General features: G+C 43.9%; 1 protein-coding gene across 11 annotated transcripts in view; it reads right to left on the reverse strand.

Annotated features, from left to right (window-relative positions):
• LOC133496231 (protein eva-1 homolog A) overlaps positions 1 to 17,437 on the reverse strand; it is a 295,444-nt gene that overhangs the window by 15,854 nt on the left and 262,153 nt on the right. Inside the window, exon 1 of one of the 11 annotated variants that reach the window (XM_061811545.1) lies at positions 9,654 to 10,000. The exons of 8 other annotated variants lie outside the window; for them this stretch is intronic. In XM_061811545.1, the coding sequence (XP_061667529.1) occupies positions 9,654 to 9,657 (4 nt within the window). In that variant the 5' untranslated portion in view covers positions 9,658 to 10,000. Of the gene's footprint in view, positions 1 to 9,338; positions 9,524 to 9,649; positions 10,001 to 17,437 lie in introns of those variants that run through there. 2 more of the 11 variants (XM_061811546.1, XM_061811547.1) reach the window with 2 other exon arrangements.

The following is a 17,437-nucleotide window of genomic DNA, read 5'->3' on the forward strand; positions in this document are numbered from 1 at the left end:
GGAAAAGCCTAGCGCTCGTTTGCCGTAGCCTTGTCTGCGCCCTGTCATTGTTGGGTAATTAGATGAGCTCCGAGTCGGGAGTCCGAACCAGTCAATATTCATTCTGAGCGTCATCATATGCAGCTATGAAATATGGGAGTTATTAACGCGCGCAGCAGTAGGGGAGCATGTTTTCTTTCTCACAGACTGTTGACAGTGCAGGGGAGTATTCATGGTTTGTAATGATTGGGAGGTCTGGGTTGGTCTGTCATCACCCTTATCACCACAATGATACAGTAACATGCCACTTCTGCACGTGGTCACATAAAACCACCCTTCTTCACACTCAGCTACAAGAACTTCAATTTAGTATATGACAATACGGATCTGCGTATTCACCCTCCTTTTTCTGTGCTCTTTCATTTCCCCCATGTTACCGTTTCGGCTAAACAGGATCGATGCCAAGTCGCGCACTAGTCGGAACCTTTCATCTGAGATTTGACATCACGCTGCTGGAGGGGAGGAGGGGGGGGCTATTGTTACAACCAAATCTGGAAATAGCTATTTATGGTTGGCTACCAAATACAGCTGTTTGGATTTGAAAGAGAATGGAGGACAGATGAGCGGGCCAAATGGGTGAACAAATGCTGCTATTGTGTATAAACGCAAAGTACTGTAAATAGCAGAACGCTGTTTTCCACTCTAGAAGTTCCTCCTGTGGGCCCCGGCATTATCAAGACCGATTGCACCGAATCTACTTCATGTCCCATCTCCGCCTCCTCCCCCCTCCTTCTGACCCTGTCCACTTAGCCACGGTCTTAAAACAGCTTGAGCCCCAACAGATGCAGATCGGTGCCCCGAGGGGCCGAGAGAGGCGCGAGAAGGCGCGAGGGAGACAGACACAAGCGTGACTGATGCAGGGGCTCCTACAGACGCCGGTGGAAAAGCCTTTAAGATAAATATCCTCTCCACTTCCTCCTCTGGGTCCACTTTGGACTTTAAGATGCTTCATCCACGAGAAAAATGTAAGACAAAAGAGCATCGAGTGGTGAGCTCCTGGCCGCAATTTTGAATTTTTCCAAACAGTTCGAGTCTTGGGCCATAAAATGCCTCATTTCAGAAGGTGCTATTAGCAGCAGAACCGAAAGCCTACACGCGATGGTACTCGGAGAGACGGGCTGGATTCAAAAGAAAATTAGAAGTCCAACACAAATGGCACTACACATCTAATGAAAAGTTTTTTTCCGGAAGCATTCATGAAAAAGAACTGAAAACCAAAGAACGCAAAGCCATCAGGGGTGCAAGAAGACTTTTAAGAAGTTTTACAAATCCATCTGCTAATTAACGAATATATAACCTCTTCTGTCTAATCTACATACATACCAACCATCATTTCATCTTTTTTGAAGCAACATTTAGACAACTTTACTATTACAAAAGTGTGACTACAGTTGAGATTAAATTGTAATTACAATAAAAGTACATTTCACTGATCAGACAAAAGACGAAGTTATGAGTCATGTGGTCGGTGCTCACATTCATTTTTGGGGGAAAAGGTTCAACCATCCATCCATACATACATACATTTTCTTTGCCGCTTATCCTGACGACGGTCGCGGGGAGTGCTGGCGCCTATCTCAGCTGTCAACGGGGAGGAGGCGGGGTACACCCTGAACTGGTTGCCAGCCAATCACAGGCCACAAAGAGACAAACACTCACAATCACACCGAGAGCCAATTTAGAGTGTCCAATCAATGTTGCATGTTTTTGGGATGGGGGAGGAAACCGGAGTGCCCAGGGAAAACCCACGCAGGCACGGGAGAGAACATCCAAACTCCACACAGGTAGGGCCGGGATTGAACCCGGGTCCTCAGAACTGTGAGGTCAACGCTTTACCAGCTGAGCCACCGTGCTGCCGGAAAAGGTTCAACACTGATAAATAAAAGTGGCAAAATTCTGCTTTTGTTGCAACTTTTATCAGGACTTTTATCACACGTGACAATATTTGGGACTTCAAATGTGAGTATTGCAATAAAAAGCCACAAAACCCAAAGATAAACAAATGGCCCTTTGATGTCTACTCGTGACTTTCGTGCTCTAGACGTCTCTAGAGTATTCGCGTTTGTAAATGCAATTTGATCCGGGAGCTTGGCTCCAGGGGAAGCAAATCACATCTGACACAAAACAGACTCACGCAAGTGTATATTAGCGCACGGGCCGACACTTGACACTTTAACTTAAACAGACTACACGAAACACCTTGCCGGTACATAGATCCACGCCAGAGACAGCCGGCGTACGGTCGGGAGGGCGAAGAGAGTTGATGAACGGCGTATTCACTGCATATTCTTGCTAAACTCAAAACTACGAGTTTGCTCGTGGAAAAATCCAGTCCAACTCAACCCAAGAGAATGCTATGTAACTTTTCTCATGAAATTCTTCTGACTAACATCTACTTAAGTTTTACACTAGCGACTTCAACACCAGAAATCTCACTTTCTCCCTACCGTTCGGCTACGTAGCATCGAATATCGGAACTTTATTGCCGCTGACCGGAGCGCTGAGAGTTACCATCTGTGTGCTTTGTCTTCTGAGCTGTGAAGTTCTGTCATCAGCCCAACTCACGCTCCGTTGGGATTTATTTGTTTACCGGCTACAGATCCGCTTCCAAGATGTAATGGCTTCTTTCTTGGCTTAACTAGCAACAGAGTTCAGTGAAAATCAGTCTGCTAGTTTTGGCATAATCGTACTAACAGACAAAAAAAAAAAAAATAAAGTCAAACTTATTCAGCGAGGCTGATAAATACAGTACAGTCTTTCTTTCTTGTGTTTCGCGGAGGGTCAAGGACATTCCAAAGACGTGAGAGCGAGAAATAAAGGCGGGAGAACCCCACCCCATCGATGAAGAACTGCTGACCTTCACGGGCGCAAATCTCACATCATCACTCTATGAAGATGTTTTATTCGGTGAATGAAAGACATATGACACTCACAAATGGCACGCATGCTCGCGGTCTTGAGGATCCTTAAAACCTCCCTCAGCCCTTTGTACTTTTACCGGGGAAGAAATCATTTCAGTTACCTTCATTCAGTCCAGATTTGTACCTCTTCTTGCTTTTCTGCAGTAAATCAATTTTATGCAGAAATGGCATCGAGCTAAAGTGCACGCACATGGTACAAATAATAATCGTTGGTATCTTTCTGCTTGGGTCCAGGCTGAGAGCATGTCTTCAGGGGCGCACCGAGGGCCCCGACAAATTGGCAGTCTGGCTTTGCTTTAGTTTGCAAATGTTATAATGGAATTTGATTGAAAACAAACACACTGCCGGAGAAAGAGGTCTGGCGTGGGGGTCAGAAGGATGGAAATTTCTCAACCAAAGGGGCTCAGGTAGAAATAAAATAAAACCAAAGGGGGGAGGGGGGGGGTCTGAAAAGTAAAACTGTATAGTTTCCTTCACTATCTTCCCGAAGCAAAAAGGAAATGCAGGGCTCACGCAGGCCCGTTTAGCTTGCTGTCCTAGTATGTTTTTAATGGCCAAAAGCCAACATCCAAATAGAAACCACATCACTCGAGAGTACACAAGTCCAACGACTCAACAACCGCAGTTCTAATGGTGGAACTGGTCAACATCCCAACTGTTATGATGTAATAATAAGCCTTACAAGATGAAATAAACAGAAGAAAAGCAGTAGAACAGATTCTTTCGGAGGGAGATTCCTAGCGTATCAAATCAATACCAGACCTCTAATTACGCTGCAACAATAACACAACATTTGCCAAGTAGGCATGTTTGACAGATTGGATATCTTTTTAAGCAAATCTCTCCATTCTTGGCTGCTCACTTTCCGTCGTCCTTTTGTTGGGTACCGATCGCAGTTGTCCTGATAGTTGTAAGCTAGAGTTTGGCACATTGTTGGCCTCTGAACGGTTGACAGAAATTGCCACTTGCTTGTTACAATTAAATTTAGGAATGTAATGGGAAGAACCAGACAGTGGAAAAGTAAGTCATTTCCAGGGTTAGCTTTCAGAGCTAAAATCCAATCCAAAATTACACCAGGAAACAATGATACACACCAAATATTCCTTGTTTACTCCATTTTGCTCGCGTCACATAAGAGCACATGGTTGAGCATCTACTAACTCACATAGGTGAGCATCCCATAGTCGCAGCAACACGGCAATCCTCACAGCACACCTCACGAGTAGCAGAAACCTCTCGGGTATCAGGTTGCAAGCAGGAAACAGATGGCCTGCTGGGGTGGGGGGGGGGGGAGCGAAATGCCATAGAAGGCAAGTGAGAGCGACTCCCTTTTTCTTTGCTCCATCCTTCATCTTTTCATCCTCAGCTGGAAGGAAAAGGAAGAGTGAGACCGCCGCGGTGTTAAGGGACCAGATCAAGAGGCTTTTGGCCAAAGATCACAGTGACGGAGTTCCCTGGGAGATTTTAAACCCAGCACGTCTCAAGCGACTGGGCCAGAAGCCTATTAATGGCTACTGTACAGCAGCCTGTTAAATGACTGAATATTTTCTGAGTTGAGGGGCTTATTTGCCTGCATTTAATATTAACTTACTTTTTTTTTTTTCCAGTTCCTAGATTTTAAGTTTCAAACCGAGGCTGAGAGAGCTGAGACGAGCCGTAAGCGCGCGGTGGAAAAATCGACGTTAGTTGACTCGACTTTGTCCAAAGCAATCTTGTGACCTGCGCGTGTTACAACAGATTGGATCCATCAGCTGCAGACGACAAGTAACCTTTCACCCTGAAATCAGCAATCGGAGATCAATATTGACTTAAGTCGGGTCATGCCTTGCTGGGGAGACGCGGTGACAAGTGGTTCGACCCTGGACAAGCTCGTGAAACAAAGTGTTTATTTGAATTCTTCATCTTGTTTTTTAATCCGAATGTTCAACCGCAGTTTGTTGTCGTTAGCGATGAGGAACATGTCAAACGATTAATTGATTTTAGAATGATATCATTTCAATATCGTATATCAGATCATTTTCAATAGCATACTACATCGCACCAAACCCATTGACAGGAGTGGAAAAAAGATGGCCGCAGATTTTAAAATCTTCTGATCTGCCTCCATGATGTCAAATATGATTAAACATCAAGTTTATGGTTAAGATATTACGAGCCCTAAATCCTGACACTCTTAAGAAGCTTCCATAACATTGCCGATAAAGATTTATTTACTCTAGACCACACATTACGGCTCGCAGTCGTATGAAGCCAAACTGTCTGGTATAACAGTATGTTTTGAAAAGAGTTATGTAAATAACTCCAAATTGACTTATGCTAGGTTACAATCCCGCGCACAGCAGAAAGTCTCGGATCCTTCTCAGCAAAGCAGAACCCCGGCCGGTTGAACATCTGCACTTTATCATTCTCATTATACTGTAAAATCTGCAGGCATCAATAAGCATGTCTGCTAATTTGGGCTTCCTGAAATCAAAACCCACACCATCCCAAAATTTTTACTGGTTAACTTTAAAAAAAAGAAAAAAAAAAACACTCCTCAAATTGTCTTTGCGTGTTTCTACAAATTATAGCCTTTAATCCCTCGATGTGGCCTATAGATTTTATGGGATTTCTGATGAAAGGTGACTGCTTTGTTGATCTAACCCCAACCTCTCTTCATCTTACAAAATGTGTATCTCTTGTGCGTTCATAAAAACTATTAAATTATATAGCCCAACTTATCAATTACACGGATGGTGAATTTTACTCTTACGTATCAGCGTTACCACAATTCAAACATCACGCATGCTTCTGTGTGCACGACCCTCCTTGCGTTTCCTCGCCCTCGCTCAACCCGCCGACCCCCTGAATCCAGCAGGATCTACGACTTTCCCCTCTTCAGATCTTACTTAGAGATGAATGACTCTGTATATAGCAACTGGAACCCCCCCACTTGGTCCAGCATTATCATGGAAATCATAGATGGGAAATGGCAACGGTTCGAAAAGCGACCGCTTACTGTAAAGCATGCAGTCCAGTCGGAGGGCTGAAAACTCAATTTATGACTCTTGGAACATTGGCAATCCCATTCATCTCAAATACATATATACAAGAGGCGGCACGGTGGCTCATCTGGAAAGCGTTGTCCACACAGTTCTGAGGTCCCGGTGTGACGGTCTGAGCGCTCCCGGTGGTGCAAAGTCTTTCTGAGTAATGCGCGTATATTTTGTAAAGTTCCCGCCATTCTGAAACATCCCCTTCCATGCTTCAACGTGCCATTCGACAACTTGTCACCGAGTGTTCATGTTTGCTATGGACGTCTCAGAAAGACGAATACAGCGAACGTACATATACGTGTATATCTTTTTATCAACTTCTTTTTTAAGGTTAGGTTCGGTTATAACGTATGCTAGCTCCCTCTATGTAGAAGAAGGGGAACTATGAGACCGGGAGACTTCCCAGTAAGCGTCTGCGATGGACCCAGATTTCCCCTGTTAGTAACGCATGCGCATGCATCACAAGGAGACTTTTCAGCACGGGGGCGCACTCAGACTGTCACACCAGGTTCAAGCCCGGATCCGCCTGTGCGGAGTTGACATGTTCTCCCCGTGCCTGTCTGTTTTTTTTTTTTCGGGCACTCCGGTTTCCTCCCACATCCCAAAAACATGCAAAATTAATTGGGCACTAAATTGCCCCTCGGTGTGATTTTGAATACGGCAATTTGTCCCTATGTGCCCTGCGTTAGGTTGGCAACCAGTTCAAGGCGTACTCCGCCTTGTAAAGCTGGGATAGGCTCCGGCACATCCGCAACCCTTGTGAGAATAAGCGGCTAAGGACATGGATGGATGGAATGAAACTGACAGCCACAATGACCATTTCTGACGAAAAGGATTAGTCGTGAAGTGTGCAGACAAAACGTTAAAGAGTTGAGTAGCAGTCAAGGCAATTCTGACAAAGAATAGAGGATGGATATATGACGAACAAGGGGGGTGGGAGACAAAACCCCTCCACCCCTAGAAGGTTTTGGTGGGAGGAAGTACCTACATCTGTTTTGGCCATCAGCCGACCCCCCCCCACTTACCCTATAACTTCAACATGAAGTATTTTTAGGGAAAAAGAAAGCGGTCTTCAGAAAGCTGAGTTTGAGAACACACACACAAAAAAAAAATGGAATCACGAGAATTTTTTTTAAAGTAGAGAAAAGCCGGTCTGAGCAGACAGAGCCACGCTCAGTCGAGCGCCGGGTTCTACTCCGACCTGCTAGAGTAAATAAAGGCATTTGATGACAAAGAATGAAAAGCTGCAACTGGACGATGATGGAATGAGCGATAAAAATGTGAGGGGAATGCAAGAAAGGGGCGGTCACGGCGAGCCATACGTGGCTATTTAACAGTTACAGTGGATGCTATTTGCCCCGCACTCAGGTGTAAAAAAGTTACTTTGCCAGCTGTCAAGTGCATACCAAAGCCATACGTAAATGGGTGTGGAGAGATGGTGGCGTTAACTCAAAATATAACGCGGGGAAAAAAAGGAAACACATAATATAAGTATAAAAATGTGATAACTATGTCACAAAAACAGAGACAAGTCAATAATACCTATTAACACTGAATTGAATTTGTAACATCCTCACACTCTACTTTCTATAAGAGCTATTTTTGAATTTACAGTTTTTTTTAGAGAACAAAAAATACATACACAAATATACTTTTGTAGAAGTACTCCTGCTTGAATATAGCCGGTAGTTAATCTACGGAGCTCTGCAGCGTGATAAAAGTAACGGACTGGCTTTCGTCACTTACTATTTTTTATTTTCACGACCGAGCAGTCAGCCTTATCTGACGGCCAGACGCAGATTTATATGCTATTATCGTAGCTCGGGATCATAACTGTGTGTGTCTGTGTGCAGATAGTAGAGAAGGAAAAATGTGCAACCGCATTTCTCAACTGTCTTGTCAATCTCTTTTTTTTAATCTCTGAAGGACATCGTGAGTGTTAATCAAAAAATAATAAATACAATTTTACATTCATTCATCAAAATGTGCCCAATCAATGTTTTTGGGTGTTGTCGTCTGGCCTTCCTTCTCTTTTCGTGACCCAAACCACAGACTAATTGATAAATTACTAACAAAGCATCCTTTGTGGTCAGGGAGGAACCAGGACTTGCAAAAATGAGCGCTGAAGAGTCAGAGTCAACTGGAGGGAAACCTGGCTCATGGTTAGGGGAAGGCGTGGAGGCGTCACTGAAAGAGAACCACGTGTTAACAACAGACACTATCTGGTACTCAATCAGGCCTTTTGGTTTTTAGTCTAGTGAACAGCGTATAACCACTTTTTTGGTCTTCACGGGCCCTGTTTAGGGGGGATGACGTGTTATTATTTAATGTTTCTTTGGAAAAGAAAACATGTGCCGGGTGGCAAAGGAGCGAAACAACTGGAAAGATGCATGAAGTGCTTTCACTGTTGTCGGGCCAAAACATTACGACAGGAGACTGCGGAAACCGTGCTGCCCTGAACGCGTGAGGCCGAACAAGTCACGCGAGCAAACAACAATGAAGGAGAACCGGTGTCCTGTTTGATTGTTCGGCAGGAGACAAAATAACTTCAAGAGGAGACAGCACAAACTGTAGATTGGAGTATGATACTGTGGCATCTAGCGCTAAGTAATAGCGACAATGTAAGATGAGGTTAGCATGTGTACCCATTTTTGTGATTCATAGCTGTTTTACCTCAAATGATACAATGACCCAATAATAACAAAACTGCTCAGCTATGAGTGGTCACTCATAAGGTATCACGCTATTACAAAGAGCATCTTGTCGTATCTGGTTCGGCTAATCATGGAAACGGGTTAAGGTTATGGTCAGAAGCTACAGATGTAAACACTACGAAGAATCTGGGACAACATTAGCATGTCTTGAAATAAGCAATCAACAGGAGCATTGACGCTAGTGCTAACACAATGTGAGAGATGTTTCCGAGATATTTTAGCCTAGTCAAGGTAGCTGATCTGCAGTTGCTTCTACCAAAGACAGAAGAAACATTCTCACTTTAACTCCGTGTATCATTAAAATACACTCTCAAGATATTATTTCAGCTGAAACCTTTTACTGTACATAGTCTTGCTTTATGGTTTCCCCAGTGGGCTCATTCCTGGCAGCTGCTTGAAATTATACTCAGGCAGGCTTTTACTCATGCCAAATATAAAATTACCTGAGAAATGAAACAATTTCAGACCCCTCGGGATTTACCGCTCCATCGAGCTTCATAAAAATCACCTTAATCTCACTCAGTCATGCCACCCTTTGCAAAAGGAGGTGTAAAATACTGACTATTTCAGGTAGATGCGTGTTTAAGGGGTGCTTGTGTTCATTTTGCGGTGATGTCATAGACTCTTACCTACGTTTACCTCATCTGTCAACAAGAGAAACCCGCAGTTCCCTGTCAAGAGCCTAATCCAGGGAGTCAAACCTGGCACGTCTCCCTCTCTGCTGGTGTGACCTCATGTTTCACCAGAATCCTACAGTACACACAATTAGCAGGCGCAGGCCAATTAACTTGTACTCACACCCCTATGTACGCATCCCCCAAGGCGATGCGAGACGAGCCACTGAAACAGCGAGGACGTTCCGACATCCCGGACGAGCGAGAGCGGCAACATACACACAGTAATCCCAGCGTGTTCAGACAGAAGTCAAGGTGACACTTACGCACACATTGTCGGATCGAAAAACCACCGAAGTCCGGGCGGTAACTTTCTCGGCAAGGCAACTCTTGTCGGACTTCTCCCTCTCTGAAAAGAAGCTCTCACGTGTGTAGTCCAGCGTGGGTCCGGGCAGAATGAAAGCAGAGCCCAAAAAAGGGAAACGTAGTGAGGCAGCGAGCGAGGGAGGGAACAAATGAATGGCCCCCCTTTAAGATGGTACTCTCATTTGTGGTGACTCCCACTCCTAGTACAAGATCTGTTCTCATCCAGCGTGGAGTGGGAAGAAGCTGTCGTCTTTTTTTTTTTTTTTGGACTGTTCTCTTCCTTGCCGTTTGGAGTCCAAGCCGGCTTTAGACGACAGGAATGTGACGGGGAGATAGAGAAGGAGGGAGTGAGTGAGTGAGAGAAAGAGAGAAAGGGAGGCAGTACGCACAAGCTGGACATGTAGTAGTGTTCACCGCCACAACACACTCCTGTGTTAGCAGTCAGGGACGAGGAAAAGCGACGGAGACCAAGGGAGGATGGAGGGTGGGGGGGGGGGGGTTTCTGTGTTTTCGTGCGTGTGCATGTGTACATCTGAGCAAGTGTGGAAGAGAGGCGGCAGTGTGCAGCTACAGGAAATGACCTGGGGATTTCATTTAGATGAAATTGGGAATATGGTGCGTAACGGGCGCAGCCAGCCAACATGTACAGCGGCGTTGTTTTATTGATTTATTTATATTTGTCCGACACTTTTAGATCATCGAGCCGATTGCTCTCTCTCAGCCAACTCATCTGTCCTTATGTGGAATAAAGTATTTGCCCCCTCTTCAGTAAATCATGAGTTAACTGTGTGAAACCACAGTTTTTGGACAGATGAGTTCAATTTAACTGGCCACGCTCTGGCCAGATTACGGCTAGATTTGTTAAATCAGGAAAATTCATTTTCATATGCCTTAAGTCACAAGATCTCAAAGGGAAACCACGGGGGAAAGATATTGAATAACAAAATAAAAGGAAAGTGGTTGAAACCAATAATCTAGAAATCGAAACAAATTAATTTCTGAGGCTGTGGGACTCCAGTAAATGACTGTCAGAACCATTATTCACAAATGAAGAAAACTGGCAACAGTTACAACCTGGACCAGGAGCGGTTGGCTTCCCAAAATTACTCCAAGATTGTAACGACGACTCATCCAAGAAGTCACTAAAAGAGTCTGACATTTGACAGCAAACAATTTTTTGGAAGGTGTGTAATTCGTTACATTTGACATAAAAATAACAGCATTTGATAAAAAGAACACTATGTCAAAAAAATGACATATATCTGCCCTGTTTAAAATAAGCAAATGACTAATACGGTCCATGATAAGAAACTGATTGATCGTTTTGTTCGTTAACATTATTTTGCATATAATTGTGAAAAAAATGTTAACCACTGTCAATGTTAAGACCTAAAACTGAAAACTGAAAAAAAGCGAAATGGCCTGAAAAAGGCAAATAAAATATGTAACTATAAACTTCTTACCAAAGTTGATTTAAAAAAGGCAAAATAAAAACATTTATAAGTTCATTTGTATAGATTCAACTGTAAGGAGTCCATTCGGAGCTAAATGCTTATATTCAATTTTTAAAATCCCCTCCCACCGCATAGAAAGAATGCAATCAACTTCATCGTGCCCAAACTACGCCATTTGATTCACGATGACGTTAGACTTGAGCTTTTCGTTCTAATATGAAACTATGTGTCTAAAAATGACAAATAATCATAACAACATGTTGAAGACATTTGCGGCGCAGTGGAACTACTTAGAAACGTTCAACAAATTCAACGTGCAGATTTCCAGAGACATTTAAATGTATGCCCCGCGGCTCATGCACATAAATGCGAGCACACGCGTGCTCACGCACACTTACACACTAATCCTTCCTCCTCATTTTTTTCCCCTCACTCTCCCTCTGTCTTCATCCACTGCACGAAGAAAACCGAAACCCGCCACAAGCTGAAAAGAATGAGACTGCACCCCAAATTCAACCCAACCCCCCCCCATCCCCCCACATGCTCCCGCCAACTACTGCCACCTTCCTAGTGAACGCGCTTGATGTGAAACAAGAAAAACGAACGAGCGATCTGTGGCTTCATGATAAAGAGCTGGCGGCGGCGAGCTCCCCTGCGGGTCCGCTTGACTTGCACTTTCCGGCCCGAATATTCAGTTGCTCACGTCGCGATGCAACGTGTTTTACTTTTTGTGTGTGCAGACTTCGTTCGGCACATTTACTGGAATAATCTGAACGTATGAGGCTCCTTGGAACTGCCGATTCCTGTCCTGAATGCGACAGGCCAAAACCACACTATCAGATGCGATCCAATGCAAGAGTTGTCGCAGAAATTCTGTCTTTATAGTAATTCCCAGTTTTAAGAGATACTTACGGGTCGTAACTTCGTCGTCGGCGTACCCCTCAATGAGTCAGTCACACCCAGTTAGGGCAAATTTAAACACTCATTGAGCTTATCGTGTAACCAGTGTTATACAGTGAAGAAAATAAGTATTTGAACACCCTGCTATGTTGGAAGTTTTCCCACTTAGAAATCATGGAGGGGTCTGAAATTTTCATCGTAGGAGCATGTTTATTGTGAGAGAGGTGATCTAAAAAGAAAAATCCAGAAATCACAACATATGATTTTTTTAAGGATTTGTTTGTGTGATACAGCTGCAAATAAGTATTGGAACAACTGAGAAAACAAATGTTAGTATTTGGTACAGTAGCCTTTGTTTGCAATTACAGAGGTCAAACATTTCCTGTAGTTGTTCACTAGGTTTGCACACACTGCAGGAGGGATTTTAGCCCACTCCTCCACACAGGTCTTCTCTAGATCAGACAGGTTTCTGGGCTGTCGCTGAGAAACACAGAGTTTCAGCTCCCTCCAAAGATTTTCTATTGGGTTTAGGTCTGGAGACTGGCTAGGCCACGCCAAAACCTTGATATTCTTCTTACGGAGCCACTCCTTGGTTTTCCTGGCTGTATGCTTTCGGTCACTGTCCTGTTGAAAGACCCAGCCACGACCCATCTTCAATGCTCTAATTGAGGGAAAGAGGTTGTTCCCCAAAATCTCACAATACACGGCCGCAGTCATCCTCTTCCTAATACAGTGCAGTCCTTCTGTCCCATGTGCAGAAAACCACCCCCATGCTTCACAGTAGGGATGGTGTTCTTGGGATGGAAGTCATCATTCGTCTTCCTCCAAACATGGTTAGTGGATTTTGGTGTCATCTGACCACAAAACTTTCTCCTGTGACTCCTCTGTATCATCCAAATGGTCACTGGCACATTTAGGACGGGCCTTGACATGTGCTGGTTTAAGCAGGGGAACCTTCCGGGCCATGCATAATTTCAAACCATGACGTCTTGGTGTATATTACCAACAGTCACCTTGGAAACGGTGGTCCCAGCTCTTTTCAGGCCATTGACCAAGTCGTGTCTTGTAGTCCTGGGCTGATTCCTCAACTTTCTAAGGATCATTGAGACCCCAACGAGATGATTTCTTGCACGTGGCTCCACTCCATCATGTTTAGCTTCTTCCATGTTCTTATGTTTGCTCCAACAGTGGACCTTTTTTCACCAAGCTGCTTGGCAATTTCTCCGTAGCCCTTTCCAGCCGTGTGGAATTGTACAATTTTGTCCCCGGTATCTCTGGACAGCTCTTTAGTCTTGCCCATGTTACAGGTTTGAGTCTTACTGATTGTATGGGGTAAACAGGTGTCTTTATGCAGCTAACAACCTCACAAAGGTGCATCAGATTCAGGACAATGTATGGAGTGGAGGTGGACTTTTAAAGGCGGACTAACAGGACTTTGAGGTTCAGAATTCTAGCTAATAGATGGGTGTTGAAATACTTATTTGCAGCTATATCACACAAGTCATTAAAAAATTCATACATTGTGATTTCTCGATTTTTCTTTTTAGATTATCTCTCTCACAGTGATGAAAATTTCAGACCCCTCCATGATTTCTAAGTGGGAGAACTTGCAATGTAGCAGGGTGTTCAAATACTTATTTTCTTCACTGTATATTACCCCTTGCGCCACACTCTGCATCCAATGCATAGTCTGCTGACAGTAGGAGCAAAGAATCCCGACGGTTCTCGTGAAATTCAGAGTCGCAGATTTTGCATGCTGCGCGAAACCGCTGAGCAAAAAAAAAAAAAAAAAATACTGCGGTGATTACATAAACAGAAAGTGTGAGTGGAAGGACGGAGGGAAGGCAAAAAAAAAGGGGGGGAATGGGAGGCGCAAAAAGAGAGGAGAGAATTTAACACATCTCATTCCTGCCAAATCTACTTTGCTCCAAATTCATTTTCATCTCATGAAACTGAAAAAGGTTCCCCGACGGCTCGTGATCTCGATCAAGACGTTTGACCTCTAAGGTCGAGTGCGATTAGCGCTTACTCAAACGCTTTCAGTGTGCACCGTTCGGACGGCCGGTGAGCGCAGACCGGCTGACACCAGTCAATGAGACGCTTCGCACGGCACTCACCGGCCGTCCTAACCTGCTGGCAAAGCACAATCCCGCATGCCCCTGACATCAGCAAATCACCGTGGCAACCGCTCCTCGCCTCGCCTCGGGAGCGCCGGAAACTTTTCAAACGCTTCATTTTTAACATTTGCCAAGAGGCGCTCGGCTTTATTGGCGCGCGGGCACATCACACGCGCTGAACGCCTTGTATGGGTATTGGCAGGCATCACAACAGATTGCGATTAATGCAACACGCGGAGGTCAGACGAGGTCGCATTTCGTGTGTTTTCTCGCAGCGGCGGTGCTCCTGCGAGTGCCAGCTGCGGTTGCTTTGTGCAGAGTCAGGTTTGTGTTATACGAGGCTGGGGAGCATTCGGAGGGGCCGCCTCATTCCTTTCTGCTTGCTAAAAATCAAACAAGACAAAGACGTACTTTTTTCCCCTTGTTTCATTCATGGTTTCTATTCTACCAAAAGTGCACCCAGAGTGAGGTTGAAGGTTGAGGTTTTTACCGATTTGTATGTGTGTGTTTTTAATCCCAATATACTGACTGAAAAAATCTCACCTATTCGAATTTTATGTGCATTGTGTAATATAATCAAAGATGCCACTAGTAATGGGGTGTAATAGGGTGCCAATAAAGTATGTTGACGTGATGAATCTGGACTATGAGATACATTTTGTCAATTGGGGTGGAGCTAAGCCGAGGTTGTTAGTGGAAGAAAATTTATTTTTGCTCCATGTGCATGGAAATAAGCACTTTATAAGGGTATGTTGCTAATGTTTTAGAATTAGTTTTAAATTATATTAACCCATTCGTGGGCAGCGTCCCATTTTTGGGACATCATGATTTTCACGCATTATATCCTTCAGCATATCAAAATACTTAAGTGTTTTAATCTGAAGCCATAATTTGGTATCGGGAGAGGATAACTCGTCGGTCAAAGTTAGCACGGAGTTATTTCCCTTTCCTTCCTGATCCAAGATGGCTGCCTCAAGTACACATGGAGCGTTTTCAGAGAGAAGAAAGTGAGAAAGGTCAGTATGCAACCAAGTTTATCTTCAAAATGCTAATCCATCAGTATTATTAATGGACAAGTGTCGTTCGAGAATAAGAATTAATTAATAAACATATCTCTAGTATGTTCCACTTCACCGAACTGATAACATATCTGTCCCAGTTTCGGGACGCTGCCCGCGAGATGGTACATTTTTTTTTGCCCTTTGTTTTATGCGTTAAATGAAAATTGATTGTGGCCTGTTAAGAAACTTTTTTCACAATAATGCAAAAAATTGCCACCCTGCCCATGAATGGGTTAAGTGTTTTGGTATCAGAATTCGTTGTATACATGGAGTTGAGGATGTTGGGCAATTCTTAATATATTTTTTTTTTTGGGGGGGGGGGACATCAATTACTTTCATTTTTGTCACCATTATATTAATCTAGGTTTGTTGACTGGAGTTTCAGTTCCTTTGAATTTTTTTTTTTACACTCAGTCACAACAAAATATAGCAGGCAGAACTGAAAACAAAATATTGTTTTTTTTCTTTCCCCTTTGACCACAATTGGGAGCAGTCGAACATTTTGAGGTCTGGATTTTGCCTCCGGCCTAAATCAGTTTTAACGGTTGTTTTGCGGCGCTAACTTGTGTCAAAGTGTGAGAACCTGACAGGGGTTTAGTTTTGGAACCTATACCTGACTCCTCAACGCTGTGCACATGTGTCTACATGTGTGGCATGATGTCAGATACTGACAAGCATGTTTATCCACATTAGTGTGCACTTCACGTACATGTGTTTCTGATGGTTCTCCACCAGCTTGACGGGGGACTAATATTTGGGGGACGACATACCAGCGAGTCCTGACCGCACATCCACACAAGCGGGCCAGTATAAACAACCCCGCCTCCTTCTTCCGAGATTGTGCGGTTGGCAGTTTGCAGCGGTCACATGAATACCTTGTCCAATGACTTGTTTCTTTCATCTTTTAAAAGCCAAAAGGTAGAATACAGAATACATAATACCCCTCATGTCTGTCAAGGTCCAAGGCATGACAAAGTATCTATACACTGACACCAAAGTGAGGTGACGGGAAAACTCTTCAATCATCAAGAATCTGCCTAGTTATAGAAAAGTGACGTAAATGTGGGAAGTGACTGAACATCTATCAAACGATACAATCGGCAGCACTTGGGGAGTTCAAACCTAAACCAAAGTCGCTCATCCATCAACTCTGTCTTGTTTAGGTCTCGGGGGACTGGAGCCTATCCCAGTAGACACAGGACCAAAATTGGGGTACTCTCACAATAGTTCAAATACAGTTCCAAAGCTGTAAAACCCGGTAGGCTCCTATTCCAAGTACTTGCCAAGACCAGGACAAACCAGAACCTACTACTGAGATTATACGAGATCAGGGTTTTGCAGAAATTATATGAGGTCAGGGTTTTGCAGAGTAGTAGTAGCCATAAAACCAAGGTGGACTGAATTCGTCACGTGGAACTTACTGATGATTGCGGTTTCAGTGAATACTTCATCAAATAAAAAGAATAGCCTGATACAACGTCAGACAGTAAGACAGGGGTGTCAAACTCATTTTTGCCGCGTTTTGTAGTTACAGTTTCCCTCAGAGGGCTGTAACGAATGTGAAACCATGAAAATCTTTCACCTTATCATATTTACAAATGAAACTTATGAGCTAGTTTTGTAATCACAAATCAACGGTAACGGGTTTTTGAACTTTAGCTGTTGTTTGGGCACAGAATATCGCTTGCAATAACTCAATGTTATCATTCATGATATGACAATTCGAAACTTTAGTACAGATTTTTTTAAAAATCATGGAAGTTGATACTCGCAATTTACCTTCTCGGCCCACATGAAGCCATGCAGCGGGCCAGACCTGGCCCCCGGGCCTTGAGTTTGACACCTGTGCAGTAAGACAATAACACACAAAAAATACCCCAAAGGTACAAATACTTGATCAATGTGTTTTATCGACAGCTAAGCGCTGCAATTAATCAATTTCCTCCTCAGCAATTAGTGCCATTCATTAGTTTTTTTCTAACAATTCCAACCCCCAACATTCTACTCTGTACGGTTCAAAGGAGGCAGCACGTCAGGCGTGCTCAGGCCTATCCATTACGCCGCAGCACGCCAAAAGGGAAGTCGTAGCGGGAGGAAGTTTGGAAAAGAGGGCCCCCTTATCTTGATTGAGGTTTTAAGAGGCCTCCGGGGAGGAAGGGTAGGAAGCTGAATGCGGAGTAGTGAGTTTTATAGGAACGAGAACACGGATTAGCATT

Source organism: Syngnathoides biaculeatus, chromosome 23 (genome assembly GCF_019802595.1).
Source record: "Syngnathoides biaculeatus isolate LvHL_M chromosome 23, ASM1980259v1, whole genome shotgun sequence".
Classification (NCBI taxonomy): Eukaryota; Metazoa; Chordata; class Actinopteri; order Syngnathiformes; family Syngnathidae; genus Syngnathoides; species Syngnathoides biaculeatus.